We start from the raw sequence: 15446 nt of genomic DNA on the forward strand, positions 1-15446 counted from the left end.
CTTGCTTACATATCTTAGAAATGTGTGACATTAAGAATGAAAAGATGCTTAAATTTAGTGGAGTCACGTTGGATGCGGGCACTGGGGATACAGCTTTTAAACAAAATTGGATTACAGAGTGACATGATGCTGACTAAACCTTAAACTAAAGTAAAATGTAATAACTTAACAAGATATGGGAGCAAACAGAAAAATAGCAACAGGATTGGATATATCTTCCAAAACACTAATACTTCTCTTTTGAATTATTCATATATTGTGCTACACATTTTGTTATCACCCAGGAAACCTTTTGAAATTAAATGTGTATCCAGCTGAATAAAGCAATCTTCTTTTTAGGGGGTAGTATCACAATTAAAAAAAACAGTGGGCAGGAGAAAAGGGTTGTTACTTGATTGTCCCATTCTTGTTGACCAGGACTGACTTCAGAATGTGAAATGAGGGCACTAGTGTTTAATCATACCAGTCTTAATTCTATATCCCAAGGCCTTGATGTAATTTTCAACTATTATAGTTATTAAATATTACATCTGTGACTGCTTGTGATATCAGGGGAGCCGGGTAAAACCAATCCACGGAATGAAAAGCCTTAATTATACCACTTATTCATGTTAGATCAATTATTCATTTCAGTCCAATGATCCTGCTGTGCAACCAAGGGCTGTTTTCCCAAAGCAGAGCTCAATTATGAAAAAGTGAGAACACTAGAGTTGGAAGACAAAGCCAAAAACATATATTTCATGCACAAAAAAACCCTCTATGTATTTTTACTGTATGATAATGGTAAAAGTCCTTTAAATTCATATGCTTAACTAGAATATATTCAGATCCAACCTGTCAGTGTCAACATTACGAACATGTAACAGTACGATGTTTCTGAAAGGTTGCTCTTTCTTTGTTGTTATACATCCTAATGTATGGTGTTTTCATACTGCACTAATTAGAGAGTGATACGCGAGTGAGAAGGGAAGTCTGTAAATGTATATAAACTCAAAAAATCAAACTTTCATATATGAGCTTGTCATGTTCAATAGATTTACCAGACAGTTACTGATGTCTAACAATGAAGACAACAATTCCCATGATCCTGCGCTCTCTCATTATGTCAACCAACTACATCTTTTGTTTAAACTGTTTTGTTTCTACCATTTGAGGCTGGAGCTCAATGCTAAAGCAGACAACAAATGATATGCTCACATGAAAATTCTACATGTTTACCAGATATAATATTTACCATGTTCACCATCTTTGTGTGTCTTGTTAACATGCTGACATTTGATATTTGTCATTTACCGCTGAACACCTCACCTCTTACCTGATGCCAGTAAGATTGAATTGCTGTGTCATATTATAACAGTAACCAACATTAGTTGCATATCACCTGATGGTTATATAATCTGATCACACAGATTTCAGTTAGGCTACTTACCATCATGCCTTTAGGTCCTCTAATACCGATGGCTCCCCGTGAACCAGGAGGTCCCTGAAATGTGGAAAGAAAATCTGTTTTCAGAATCTGAGTTTGATTGTAACTGTGGCAACTATTAACTATTAGCAGTGGTAAGTTGAATGTCGATACAGAGAAAGTACCTATTTTAACAGTAAACATTATCAAGTGCCTAGAAGAAGGCTTATAAACTGAAAGACTGACTTCACACTAGTGTCACACAAGCTTGTTTTTGGTGAAGTCCACTGGTTTGAATTTCTCACTTTGCTGCAGTCATAAGTGCAACACAGCACATTTCTGCCCACACCAAACAACTCCCATCACAAGCTAGGTTTTGGTTAAAGAACATCTGATTGAATGCTTGACACCATCCACCAATGTTACACAAATATTTAGTATGTTCATTGAAATTAGCAGGAGGTGGCGCCAATTCTCTAGTTGGGTGCAATAGTGCCATTGCAGAAGAATGGGGCGCAACAAGACAACGTAATTTATTTAGCGCCAGTTGAATCTCAAGTAGTAAAAAAACAGACATAGACAACACAATGCTGACATTTGGCATTTCTGTTTGTGTCATATATAAATTTCTAAACGCTATCTGATGTTTACCTCTGCAGCTACTTCTCGTCTCTTCAATGGGGTGGAGACCTCTTTGGATGTAAAATGAACATGCTTCATGAGCATGACTGTTTTCTGCCAAGTCTGTTACTCTTGTACTGTGTTGCCTTCATGCACCAGCTCATTTTACCCCAGCCAAGAGTAAAGACTTATTTGCACTATTTCCAGCGCAGATTTTAAAAATCCATAAAACAGGTGGATTGAAAAAGGCACCCACAGTTGCTGGGTGAAAACCCATTTTAAACACTGGCAAAAAGTATAAGACAAGGCTCAGTTATTTAGTCCACACATCAGGACAGTTTTAGTCTCTGGCAGTGATAACACTTAACTTACTGGTATCCCTTGGGGTCCAGGTGGTCCAGTCACTCCAGGTATTCCAGTGTGACCCTGATGGATACAACATTACTCAAATGATACAGCTATGTGATTTATCTGTGAAATCTTAAATTGGATCTCAGATGACAAAACTCAGTGGCCTTATTTTACCTGCCAACGGACGATTATTGTTAAATCACTGAAATCAGTCTCTCCAAAAAGATCATGCCCCCAAACCCTTATACATGTAGAATTGAATGCCCCCTGGAACGAGGGACGGGGTCCAGACTTACTCCTTACCATCGGCCCCAATTCACCTTGCGGCCCAGGGGCACCTGTTTTCCCTCGATCCCCCTGAGGAGCGATGAGCCATGATTAGTGAAGCATCACCAGAAGGCCTGCTACTGATGATTCATCTAACACTTTTGTAGACTAACTGAAGTGTTTGGTCAAACACAAGATATTTCATTTGACACAAAACCAAGCTAATGTTTGGTAACATTGCTGTGATTAATGACTTATGTCATTTATCGATTAACAGACTTGTTGTAATTGACCTATTGTTCCAGCTCTGATCACATGGTACATCAACAGACAGCAATATCACAAAATCAAACGGACACTACACAACAACAAAGTGTGACAAATTGAGAGCATGCTAACCTTTTCTCCGGCAATTCCCGTTTCTCCGGCAGGCCCAGCAAATCCAGGCAGTCCCTATAGGAGAGAGATTACACTGTCTCAACTCTCCCTTATTTCCTTTGGTTCTACTGAAGTTAGGTTTCTCATAATGGGCTGCACAGCTTTGGGATTGCAATGAAAAAGACACACACAGAGACACACAGTGAGAGCATCAGACAGCAATCAACAGAAAGAGGGAGAAAAGCCTTTACCCTCTCGCCAAGCTTTCCGACCTCGCCAGTTATCCCAGTCTCGCCCTACAGCAAAGCAGACAATTAGCATATCACAAACTTATTCATGCCTACGTTTTAGTCAAAATCAGTTGAAATGTGCTCAGAAGCCCGTTCCCCTGTGGTAACGAAGAATTAACATCTAATTTACACATATTCAGATGATATATTATCATAAAAGAAAGCCGGGGAGACAATGTTCAGTTAAGGATGACAGTGTTTGGGGTGTGTGTGAGAGAGAGAGAGACTATTAGGTCTGACCTTGAGTCCATCTGGACCTGTCAGTCCAGGGAATCCCTGCCTCCCAGGCCTGCCCTGAACAGAAAGCAAAAATGACACAGAGAAGTGTACCACAGCTCCACACCAAACAAACAATAAACTCAGTATCTCCTGTAAAAGGTGCAGTCTGTGAGTCTGCCGTCCCTCGAGAGGGCCACAGCACAAAACAAACTGATGCCAAAACAAAAACAGCCCTTTAAGAAACTTAATGATCCATAAAACAAAGAGCCGTTTGCAGCATCAAAGGCCTCTTATTACTCACACAAGTCATTGGGTCATTTGTGTTTGTTTGCAGTAATCACTTGTGGATTACACTTCTGGGAGACGGCAGACTGGAGTCAACCAATGCAAAAATAGAGTGTTCCATTGGAAAAGTCGTCTCTATTGTTTCGCCTTGGATGACTCCAAACAAACACTTTTTTTTGGAACAAGATAATTATTGTTTTATTCATCCTGCAGAACAGTTAAAAGGCATAATATTTGTCTCCTATGAAGTTCATTCTTTCATTTCATTTACAGCTGCAATGATCATTAAGTGATGAGTTGTCAACTGTTGAATTAATCGCCAATTATTTTAACTGATTCATCAGTCTGAGTAATTTTTTAACAAATTATCTGATTCTAACTTCTTTCCTCCTCTAAGTCAGTAACCTGACAAAACAAGATATTAAGGATGTCATCTTGTGCTTATCTTGTACACCGATCATCATTTGTCACCATTTTCTGACATTTTATAGACCAAGTCCTCTTTTGGTTATATCTATTTATTTTATTTAAACAGCATCCTCTAGCCCTTTCCTTTTCTTTTTCAAATTTTTTTCACATATACAACTTTATTTTTGAAAACCATCTGGTTTCATGTTGCTTCCCTTCCTCTTACAAGTTGGCTGTAACACCCTTGATTCAATAACTTTAATTGCATATTTGACGTCCCGAGGAGACACCAATGTGATAAATTCCTGCGAGGTTTAAGGTTAAAATGTTCCTTTTTTCTGTATATTCATCGAAAAACAAATCAGTCATCTGACACAGCTATACATTTTGGTTTGACACTTCAGTTGCTTTTGTTTGTGATTGTGGGTGATGTTTTTATGATAGAAAAGAGGATAGCAATTTGCTGACCAGTCTCGTAATATGAGAATCCAGTGTCCAATAGGAAGTCTTTCAAAACAGCTTTAGAACAATGGAGAAGTCTGTCAGCCAAAGGACTTACTGGCCATACTGGGTCATAGTTATTCCTCCACAGTTAAATTTAGGCAGAAACACATGGTGCACTTGTGCGTAAGCAAGCATTGCGGTGTTGTGTGTAGATGCTAAAAGATAATTGTGTTATTGTATTTTCTAACTGAGCTGCTGGGCTCATCCAATCAGCACTCACCTCGAGTCCAGCGGGTCCAGCTGGGCCAACTGGTCCCTCATCACCCTGACAAAAAAAAATCATGACAAAAGGTCAGGAAGGGACACATTTCTTATATATTTCATTCAAACTCAAACTTCAAAGTCAAACCCACCTGAAGTCCTGGTATTCCTCTTGGACCTGGCAAACCTCGTATCCCTTGCTTTCCCTGTGGATGACCCACTGAGGTTGAACTTTCACTTCATTTCTACTCAATAAAAAGTAATAGCTTAAGCATTTATATAACTTCACTAACCTTGGGTCCCTCAGGGCCATTTTCTCCCGGTGGGCCAATGTCACCTGGAAAGCCCTGTGACATGACAGGAAGTAAACCACATCTTCATCAGCACATATACTTTATGCACACTGTATTATATTGACACATACAATGATAAAATAGCATAATGCATCTAATCAAAATGTAACACTAATAATCCTACCTCGAGGCCAGGAGGGCCAGGTAAACCATCAGGGCCCTTTTCACCAGGTTTGCCCTAAGAAATGTCACACATGATGGAATTATTTTCACGCAGATAACAGAAACTTAAAAATAACCAAACTGACAATACCATAGCCAAAACTCACTAGATGGTTTGTGCAATATAATGTGATATAACCCTCAAATATAAGCATACAGTATATGAACGTTACTAGGAAATCTCATATCTAAAGAGTCTGTCAGGAGGAAAGATCTATATCGTGTAGCAGGTCAAAGCAAGTGCGAGAGTGTGTTTTCAAACCTCAAATCAGATCAGAGAGAACTTAAAATATTAAGGAACCATAAGATCACACGAGTGCCAGTTTTGGTGGATTAGTCTTAAAGCTAAGGCAGCACATGTGCTGGCGGTGCCCTGTGCTTTGAGAGGTTGTTTATGCCACAGTTTTATTAACACACATTTCTTAGAGCAAAGTTTCTCCTGCACGCATGAGTGCCTGAAGTTTGCTTTTTTATACATTTGAGGATTTCCACCCATTTTTCATCAAAATGCCAGCATTTTTTCCTGAGTTCATCCTATGACTTTGTGTTCAGTTTTCAGAACTAACTTCTTATCTGGAGCAGCTGAGGAAACAAGTAGGAAAAGCCTTCACAGCAAAATGTTAGAAAAGCTGTGACTACTCAAAGCCCATGCTCCCTTAAATAGAAGGCACGTTATTTATCATTTATCGATCACAAAGGAAAATCTACACAGTGCTTTGAACTCTGAGAACAAGCGACCAAAACAGTTAAGCATGAAAAGAAATCACTTAAACTCTGTGTCTGCAAGTGAAGCAATACAACGTGTCATGCCTTACTCCTATCACCTACGTCAGAAGGGCAACATCAAAAACGAGCAGTGGATTCATAAAGTTGAAATGAGGAGTTATCTGAACAAAACGTCTATTTTTACAGCAAAAATCTGAATGAGGTGCGTGCTGGCAGGAGGGAGATCACCAGGAAGTAGAACATTTCTGGTGACAAAACACACCATCTGCACTTGCTGTTGGCTAAACTGTAGTCATATTCAGTAGAGAAATATATCACAGTATAAAACCTGTGTTTGCTCTTTAAAGAGTACACATGTTGGAAGATCTGCTATCTTAGCAAACTCAGCAATCTCAAATCCAGTGCACAGCTGACAGGTATTTGGTTCATTTACCTGTTTAGAATCAAAGAGATCTCGACTCTGCGACAGCACAAGAATATACATCCGCTCAGTTAGGTGTTAATTAGGTCTAGATTTAGTTAATGAATGGGTGAATAATTTTGAGGGATTTAAATGAGAGAAACTAAACACGCGTCATCAATAACAGACATGTTGCCAATCAACAGACCATTGTCAACGTTTTTCCCCAGTGGTATTGCGTGTTTGAGTGGAGGATGGAAAATACCTGCGGTCCAGGATTTCCACGAGGACCTGGCAACCCAGGTGAGCCACGGTTGCCCTGTAACATAAAAGACCGTCTCAGTGTAAACAGGTCAAGACAAACACATAAGTCAAACGTAAAAGAAGCAAACAAGCAAAATCTCATTCATGAATACGCTGATTAGATACAGAAACATAACAACTACATCTCTGTGATAGGAATTAAAGACATTTGTTGAATCGACTGTGCTATTATAACTCTTTTAGACAGCAGAACACAGTGCTTTCTGATGTAAACAAACACACAGATGGAGGCAGAGATACCCTGCGAGGCACTGGTCTAATCATGAGGAGCAATCTGGACTTCGGTGTCTTGCGAGGAACACTTTGACAGGCAGATAAGAGAAGCCAGGCATGGAACAACAGATCTTATTATTCATGGATGACCTGCTGCACCACCTGAACACATAAAGAAACACAATACCTACCTTGTCACCTTGGTATCCACACTCCCCTGGCTCTCCTGATATGCCAAAGTCCCCCTGAGAAAACACAAAGAAACATGAAAAAATAATCTGAATGTTTGTAAAAAAGTATTTGATCATTATGCACCACGGGAGTGCTGGGTTACACAAGTCACGTGTTATAGCTTTTCTGTTATCTGTCTCCGGAGCCAGAGATACAATTTCGTGATCTGTCACATCTAGCATTCTTGTAAACACAAGGTTAGTAGTCTGAGAAAGACATATGCAGATCACCTTATCACCTTTCAGTCCTGGCTCCCCCGGGTTTCCAGGCACTCCCTTGCACGTAAAATAAAATGTGATAGAAAACATGATTACTGAGCAGTCTTGGCATTCCACTGTTCACCTAAGTTAACATACACACAAGGGGCAGACTGACTGAATCCAAACAACAACTATGTGACGTGAATTACCAAAATGTACATTATTTATAATTAATCCCTGTCAAAACCAGACGGAACCAGAAAACTGCATCATTTACCTTGAGTCCTGGTGGTCCTGTCAAGCCTATAAAGCCAACAGGGCCCATGTCTCCCTGGAAGACAAGACACACAAAAAACAAGCAGAATACTTAAAATGCTGGCTGTCGAGAGAAATTCCCCAAACTTAAATAAGTCAGATTTCTACATATGTTTTATTTACTATTACTACTACTATTACCCAGGACTTCTATGGCAATCTCCAGACGTTTCTGAGTATTGGTGGTCTGGATAGAGATAGTTGATTGTTGTCGATTGGTGTCGTTCCCAGACTGCCGACACTTTGGGTTGGTGACTCGCCAACTCAGAGTGTCAGTAGTTTACCCGGGATGAGACCCAACAGCCACTTATCTTCTCAAGAATTGCTTTCTGCACTTTGTGTATTTATGAACAGAAACTGACAAAGCCTGCATAGTTTGCCTTTAAAAACTGACAAAAGATTGATTCAAATCAGAATACACTCATCAGGGGATACAAGATTACTAAGGTGACACTCAATGAGAGCTTTCTGCATTCGACCTGTTTTTATATATATATATATATATATATATATATATATATATATATATATATATATATATATATATATATATATATATATATATATATATATATATATATATATATATATATATATATATATATATGACTTTATGAACCTCAAAATGTAAAAATATAAAATGTCATTGAGAAGAATACAACTCAGACTCACAATAAGACCAGGGACTCCAAATGGGCCAGGAGCTCCTAGTTCACCCTGAGAGGACAAAGAAAGAAATGCATAAAAGATGTGACACAAGCACAGTCAGATAGAGGTGAAGAGATATAGAAAGGACACATATAAGAGCTTTGAGTACATTTCTATATTTGTTTAGTAGTGTTTTCCTCCGCTTGATGACAGCCTGCGTAATGTTTCTCCATTCATTTGAGTGTAGTGAATGAGCACTTGGCACTTGACACAGAGGCTTGTTGTCTAAATGATCTACCCCGCAGCCACACACCATGCCCACATCCTCTCCGAGCTAAGCGTCCAATGTCGAGATGGATGACACACAGCCCAGTGTGGCCTTCCTGTCACCTCCTCTATTTCTCTATGAATGAAAGGAGATGAATTCAGCCAAATGGAACAACCCCACTCTTCCCTCTGAAGGCAGAGGAAATGAGGCCTGGAGGAGGCTCTCACGGGGCAGCCAATCACAATCTTACAGTGCCCCTGTCAATCATGAGCAGTGTGGGTCACACTAGAGCAAGAGGAGAGGAGAGTGAAACTGCTGATGCTGCCCTCATATCAGTACGGCTTATGATGGGCGAGTGAGTCACTGGCATGGATTTGACTCCAAGCCAGTCAAGCACAGGAATGCAATGTTTGTTCTGCAGGCTCGAAAACGATGCACTCACATCTTTTTTTTGTTATTATTATTGTTGTGTCTCCTTTTTGCATTTGCTTTTATGCTTTTTTAAAAGAAATGTACTACATTAAGTCTGAAATCTGGTAAAATCTTAAGTGTAATGTTGTGGATGTTCAAGTGGAGACATACTGCAGTTTATCCACATCATTTCACTTACTGGGTTCCCATCAGGGCCAGGAGGTCCCCTCTCTCCAAAGTCACCAGGAAACCCCTGAGCACACAAAGAAACAGGATAGTTATGGAAGCAAATGGAAGCGGGGGGTTGTTTACACTGTCAAAATGACTTTGTGTCATATGGTTTGCCAGTGAATTAATCACACCACAGACAGGGGATCAATAAATTCAAGTGAATTTTATTAATACAGCTCAATATCAAGAATTACACATTTTCCTCTAAGGCTTTTACAATCTGTACAGCATGCGACACCCTCTGTCCTTAGACCCCCAAAGTGATTCCCAAAACAGAAGTTGGACGGTTAGAGCCAAGCAAATCCCATCAAATGTGCTCCCAGCACTTCATTCCTGGGAGACCGGCAGGAAATTCCACGGCTGAGTGTTTCCGAGCGACCGGGTGTCTGTGTGTGTGCACGCGCTGGCAGGGAGCGCTCAGCAGGCCGCCGACCAAACCCCCAGGACTTGCCTAAATAGCTGAATAAAGCTGCTTGGCCTAGGAACTGCTGACTGTGTCCCTTCTTTTTGCTTGGTGCTCGTAATTCTATTATAGAGGCAGAACAAGAGACGTGATGCAGCCGCGAGGCCACACGCTCAACGTGCGCTTGTAAATGTGCCAAGGTCAACATGCAACCCGCCGCTCATCACGGCTCAGCACTCGCCCACAGAAGGCGAGAGGCGAGTGCTGTGGTTAGACAAATGATAAACAGCAGAACAGAGGAGAGATCTGTCGCTCTCTGTCAACAGCCAGAGAGGAAAAGATTGAATGGAAGTATGAAGACCTGAAGCGGTGCCAGATATAGGATTGTTTGTTTGGCAGACTGCTGATTTAGTACATTCAGCAAATGTGGATGAAAGTAATGAAGTAATAAGCAGTGATTGGTGCAACATGAAGCTCACAGGAAATGTGGAAAAATTTGCCTTTTTCCAGAAATGACAATAAATGGCTTGGTTTGATCAGAAACACATGCAAGCCTTTGTCTCATACTGACAACACGTTCAGGGAGGTTGGCGAGACCCTTTTCAGTCTGCCAGTCTGTTATGTGAAAAATATAACATTCACTACTCTCCATCTGCAAGGAAAACAGGAGGAAGGGACTGAATTAAATAAAATCCACATAATCTCAGAATTTGCTTTTTATGTGGCAAGTTAGGCTTTGGGACATGTGAGTCACAGGCATCACTGTTGGATCAAATATGCCAACTCTGTCTCTTGTGCATCTTTCTAGATTTTGTTAAACTAGATTACTGCTGACTCAGGACAGAAAAAGCTTTGTGCGTAAAAGTGACTGACCTCACTTTTTTACCACAGAAGAAGAGTAATGGCTTGCTCATGACTTGGCTATGATGACCATACTTTTTTTCTGTCTATGCCCATTGTGGAATAATAATATTTTTTTAAAAAAGCTTGTACAACCAGACTTAGCCTGGGAAAATATCAGATTTACACAAGTGGTTATGTGCAGCTTCAGTATTTTCCATGTAAGCCTGAGAGGATGGGAAAATTTACTTCCAGGCGCCAATGACGATAGAATTCCCGGATCTGTGGGTAAAGGCCCCGGAGAGCCAAACCCACAGCTGACACATTACATTATTATATCAGTCTAATGCAAAACAAGCACAGTAATAAGCACACACTATAACGCACATGTTTCCTAATCAACTTTAGCCAAAGGAAATTAATCACACAAGATTTATATAAGAGGTAGTAATAATTTCTTATTTCAAAGTAGTAACTGACTAAGAAATTCAATGCAGGTTGCTGACACATGCACTTACGCTGTTAAGGGTGCATAATTCTCCCCTCGTATGAATTCATAGCTTTACTGTGCCAGTGTGGAAGCTGCCAAAACTTTTCTTTGCAGATTTACGACAAAGGCTAGGAGGGGCTTCACACTGAACCAGAGCCTCTCTGTCAGAGTAATGGTCATTTAATACACTTTAAAGTAGTTCTGCACTACAGTAAAAGTCCATAGATCAAGACAAAACACCCTCACTTTCATATGGCTGCATTACAAATGTGCTCTGAGAAGTATGTTGAGAGAAAACTTTACCGGCCTACCCATCTTGCCCTTCTTCCCATGAACGCCAGGAATTCCCTGGAAACAGGAAAGAAAACAGATTTGAGAGACAGAAAGAGAAAACTGGATAAGGAGCTCGAGAAGAGATTAAATGCATAGTGTAAGAACAATGTCAAACAAAGTCCTCAAAGTTTTTTACCCCACAAACTGCTCTTACACAACAGCCTTTGACAAAACAGTCCCAAGGGTTCCTTTAGTAGCTGTCCTGTATGGCTTTCAATAAGATCAGATCATGTCCGGAAGAAAATGAACTTTTAATGAACTTTTAAGCGAAACAGCTCTACATCAACCTCTAGGGGAGATTTTCCTTGTCAAGTAAATCAAAAAGGCTTTTCTTTTGTTGGACAGTCATACAAGACAGTTCAGACTCAGACTGTCAGTCCAGGTTCAAGTTCTTTGTTGTGGCTTTACTTATCAAACTAAACTGCACTTTGCCAGCCTTAGCTGTGCTTTTTAAGCTGTGCTTTGAGGACAATGAACCACCCTTCATTAAGGCTCAGGTAAGCTTCACGACAACCTTCACTCCCTCTGGTGGAAACAAGAACTGTAGTTTTTTTTCAGAACCGTGGTTCCATATATGAATTCTTCAGAAGTGGCATTTCTCTCTGATGTTGAGAACCTGCTTGGTTTTTGCAACAGTCAAAATTTGTACACATATACTATTTTCTTGAAAAAGAGAAGTGTATATTCGACCTTAAAGGGATATTCCGGTGTAAGTTTAATCCATAGCCTAACACACCTTGACACCGAGTATGACCCCCCCTCAAGAGATAAAGTTTGCGGACCGCTAGCTTACGTAGTTTCCATCCTCAGAAACGACCGCACAACAACAATACATTCCAGCTCTGCCTGAGTTCCGCCGCTCAGTGGATATCACTACTGCAGGACTATACTCGGTAATCGACTCGCAGGGCTTCCCCACAACAAGGAGGCTTCTCGGGTGGTGAGTTTTGTTTATCTTTTCCGACAAAGCCGGCAATGATATCAAATGTTTGATCCCTTGAAATATGTGCTGGGACCCTGTTTCTAATATTCTTGAAGTTTGGTGCTGTTTTGAGCATTATTTAAATGATGATTTAATCTATTAAGGGAAATAAGCTATCCAAAACAACCTGCCCCTATGTGAAAAAGTAATTGCCCCTAAACCTAATAACTGGTTGTGCCCCCCTTTGGCAGAAACAACTGCAATCAAGTGTTTACGATAACTGGCAATGAGTCTTTCGCATCACTGTGGAGGAAATTTGGCCCACTATTCTTTGCAGATTTGTTTTAATTCAAGCAATTAAGCCACATTGGAGGGTTTCTGAGCACATATAAGGTCATGCCACAGCATCTCAATTGGATTTAAGTGCAGACTTTGACCAGGCCACTCTTCATTTTGTTTTCTTTAGCCATAAATAACCCAAGTGTGCTGATCCTTAAGGTCACAAACTGATGGCCCAAAGATTCTTCTTCAGGATTTTATGATAGTGAGCAGAAATCATGGTTCCATCAATTACAGCAAGTCATCCAGGTCCTGAAGCAGCAAAGCAGATCCGTACCATCACACGACTATCACCATGTTTGACTGGTGGTATGATGTACTATTTCTGAATAGCTGTGTTAGTTTTACAGCAGATGTAGCGGGACACACACCTTCCAAAAAGTTCCACTCTTCTGTCTCGTCTGTCCACAGAATATTTTCCCAAAAGTCTTCAGGATCATCAAGATTTTTTTTGACAAATGTTAGACCTTTGTGGTCGGTAGTGGTTTTTGCCTAGTTACTCTCCCATGGATGCCAGTTTTGCCCAGTCTCTTTCGTATTGTGGAATCATGAATTCTGACCTTAACATAGGCAAGTGAGTCCTGCAGTGCTTTAGATGATGTCCTGGATACTTTTATGACTTTCTGGATGAGTTGTTGATGCACTCTTGGAGTAATTTTGGTAAACTGGCCAGTCCTGGGAAGGTTCACCACTGTTCCATGTTCTCTCCATTTGTGGATAATGGCTCTCACTGGGGTTAGCTGGAGTCCCAAAGCCTTAGAAATGGCTTTGTAACCCTTTCTAGACTGATGGATGTCAATTACTTTGTTTATCATCTGTTCTTGAATTACTTTGGATCAGGATAACAGTTAATTCATGATTTAGGAAGATGGGGCAATTACTTTTTCACATAGGGCTAGGTTGGTTTGTATTAGCTTTTTTTCCTTAAATAAATGAAATCATCATTTAAATTTTTTGGGTATTTTCTCAGATTATCTTTGTAATAATATCTCTGATATTAAGATTAGTTTGATGATTTGAAACATCTAAGTGTGACAAAAAAGGAAATACCAAAGAAATCTGTAGGGGCCAAATGCTTTTTCACAGCACTGTATCATTAAAAGGTGTAAAAGTCTGCTGAATCATATCAAATGCCGATCTTAGTTTGAGAAGTTAATGTTTGTAGTCACACAAAATGTCTTCCAAAACAAACAGAACACTACATTGCACAGTGTCAGTAAGATGGCATACGTGTAAACCCCTTTATCCCACTTTCATTCTAGGATATTTGGTTTGAGGTGGCACTATATGTGGCAGACCACTGGCAAGGATTCCCAACCAGAGTGCAAGTGGGTGGTGAGAGGGTGTAGAATAGACCTAGTCAACTTGCAACTTGCTAGTGAGCCAACCGCAGCCTTCTAACATCCTCATTCCGGCTCTTTGATCATTTTGTTACTAGGGTAATTAGCCCATTCATTACTCAGCTCGGTTGCTACGCACAAAAATGCTCTTATCTAATTTAAAAAAAGGTTTCATACCAGCTTGTTGAAGCAGAGGGATTTATGCGAATCAAATTGACAGCCTACATCTAAGATTAAAATGGCGCATTTTCCGCTCTACTTATGTATAATCTGGCCCTTCTAAAAAACAGAATAGGCCTGGTGTAAGGAGTAGTTTGAGAAAGGCCCTCAATATATAATAACTGGTAGCAGAAAACAGACCACAATCCGGTCTACATCCAGCATATCAATAAATTGAGACAAGGTTTCATCATAGTCCCAGGCAGACAGACCAGACCTCCTCACATGCTTGGCAGAATAAGTAAAAGGTGAGGATCAGTACAAGGAGAGACACAAGCATCTTATCGCTGAAAATAACTTTTCAATCACATTTTCTAATATTCAACATGATACCTTAGCATGTCAGCTTAAACCTTAAAGCAGACCAGAGGCTGACAGAATTAAGTCATTAGTTTCATTTTGGTGCAAACTTGATTTGTCATCATTTGGGGCTGATAAAAAAAAAAAAAAGATTTCAAAATTCCTAATTTATTCCATGGCACTGCCCTAGAGCTTTGTGGGAATTTAATTGTGGCCAAGGTTTCAAGTAAATTTAAATCGACCTCCAACATTTTAATCATATCCTAGACAATTGAGGTTTTCAGATGTAGGTTGTTTTTTCCCTATGGCTTGATCCAATGCAGTATAAAGGGAGCTTGTGTTACTTTGGGCTTATAACAGTGATTTGGTGAGGTGTGCCTGCAGTGTTTCAAAAATGAAATCTATTTCTATTTCATATAATGCAACCCAGTGGGCATTTTACTCTCACAGCCCATAATACTCACTCTCTCGCCATCAGGACCGGGAAAGCCAAAAAGCCCAGGGAGGCCAATGTGACCCTGGAGGGATGAATAAAGGACGGAGTGGAAAAGCAGATAAGGCAAAGACAGATGGAAAAGAAAAAGAAGGTGGACAATGAGACTGGACGGAGAGGACGGACTTTGTCAAGAACAGTTAGGTGCCAGCAATACAAACACGTGTCTAAAGATCTCTTGAGCGGTGATGCTCTGATCTGTTACAGCACCGCAGGCTGTTCGCTACAGTGGAGTGGGTCTGGATGAGCCAAGCCTTGAGGCAAGTGTATATGCCCATGGACTGCATGGTGCTGGCTTCCACGATGTAGTCCAAGGGCACATACCCTCACATCAGGGATCTCTGAAGTTCTCTCTG

At 40.3% G+C, this 15446-nt stretch overlaps 1 protein-coding gene and 1 long non-coding RNA gene across 6 annotated transcripts in view; one reads left to right on the forward strand and one right to left on the reverse strand.

Moving 5' to 3' along the window:
- Positions 1-15446, reverse strand: part of col27a1b (collagen, type XXVII, alpha 1b) — a 69607-nt gene that overhangs the window by 19819 nt on the left and 34342 nt on the right. For 3 of the 5 annotated variants that reach the window (XM_037099248.1, XM_037099249.1, XM_037099247.1), the window contains exons 11-28: positions 15062-15115; positions 11448-11492; positions 9380-9433; positions 8526-8570; positions 7816-7869; positions 7569-7613; positions 7299-7352; positions 6836-6889; positions 5407-5460; positions 5223-5276; positions 5082-5135; positions 4949-4993; positions 3553-3606; positions 3274-3318; positions 3044-3097; positions 2681-2734; positions 2399-2452; positions 1430-1483 (exon numbers count right to left, since the gene is read on the reverse strand). In XM_037099248.1, the coding sequence (XP_036955143.1) occupies positions 1430-1483; positions 2399-2452; positions 2681-2734; positions 3044-3097; positions 3274-3318; positions 3553-3606; positions 4949-4993; positions 5082-5135; positions 5223-5276; positions 5407-5460; positions 6836-6889; positions 7299-7352; positions 7569-7613; positions 7816-7869; positions 8526-8570; positions 9380-9433; positions 11448-11492; positions 15062-15115 (927 nt within the window). The remainder of the gene's footprint in view (positions 1-1429; positions 1484-2398; positions 2453-2680; positions 2735-3043; positions 3098-3273; positions 3319-3552; positions 3607-4948; positions 4994-5081; positions 5136-5222; positions 5277-5406; positions 5461-6835; positions 6890-7298; positions 7353-7568; positions 7614-7815; positions 7870-8525; positions 8571-9379; positions 9434-11447; positions 11493-15061; positions 15116-15446) is intronic. The other 2 variants (XM_037099251.1, XM_037099250.1) reach the window with 2 other exon arrangements.
- The window catches only part of LOC119020127, a 2486-nt gene continuing 597 nt past the window's right edge, over positions 13558-15446 (forward strand). Inside the window, exons 1-2 of the long non-coding RNA XR_005075236.1 lie at positions 13558-14545; positions 15076-15446. The exon at positions 15076-15446 is cut by the window's right edge and continues 597 nt beyond it. This is a non-coding gene — a long non-coding RNA (uncharacterized LOC119020127). The remainder of the gene's footprint in view (positions 14546-15075) is intronic.

This window comes from Acanthopagrus latus, chromosome 5 (assembly GCF_904848185.1).
Source record: "Acanthopagrus latus isolate v.2019 chromosome 5, fAcaLat1.1, whole genome shotgun sequence".
In the NCBI taxonomy this organism is placed as follows: domain Eukaryota; kingdom Metazoa; phylum Chordata; class Actinopteri; order Spariformes; family Sparidae; genus Acanthopagrus; species Acanthopagrus latus.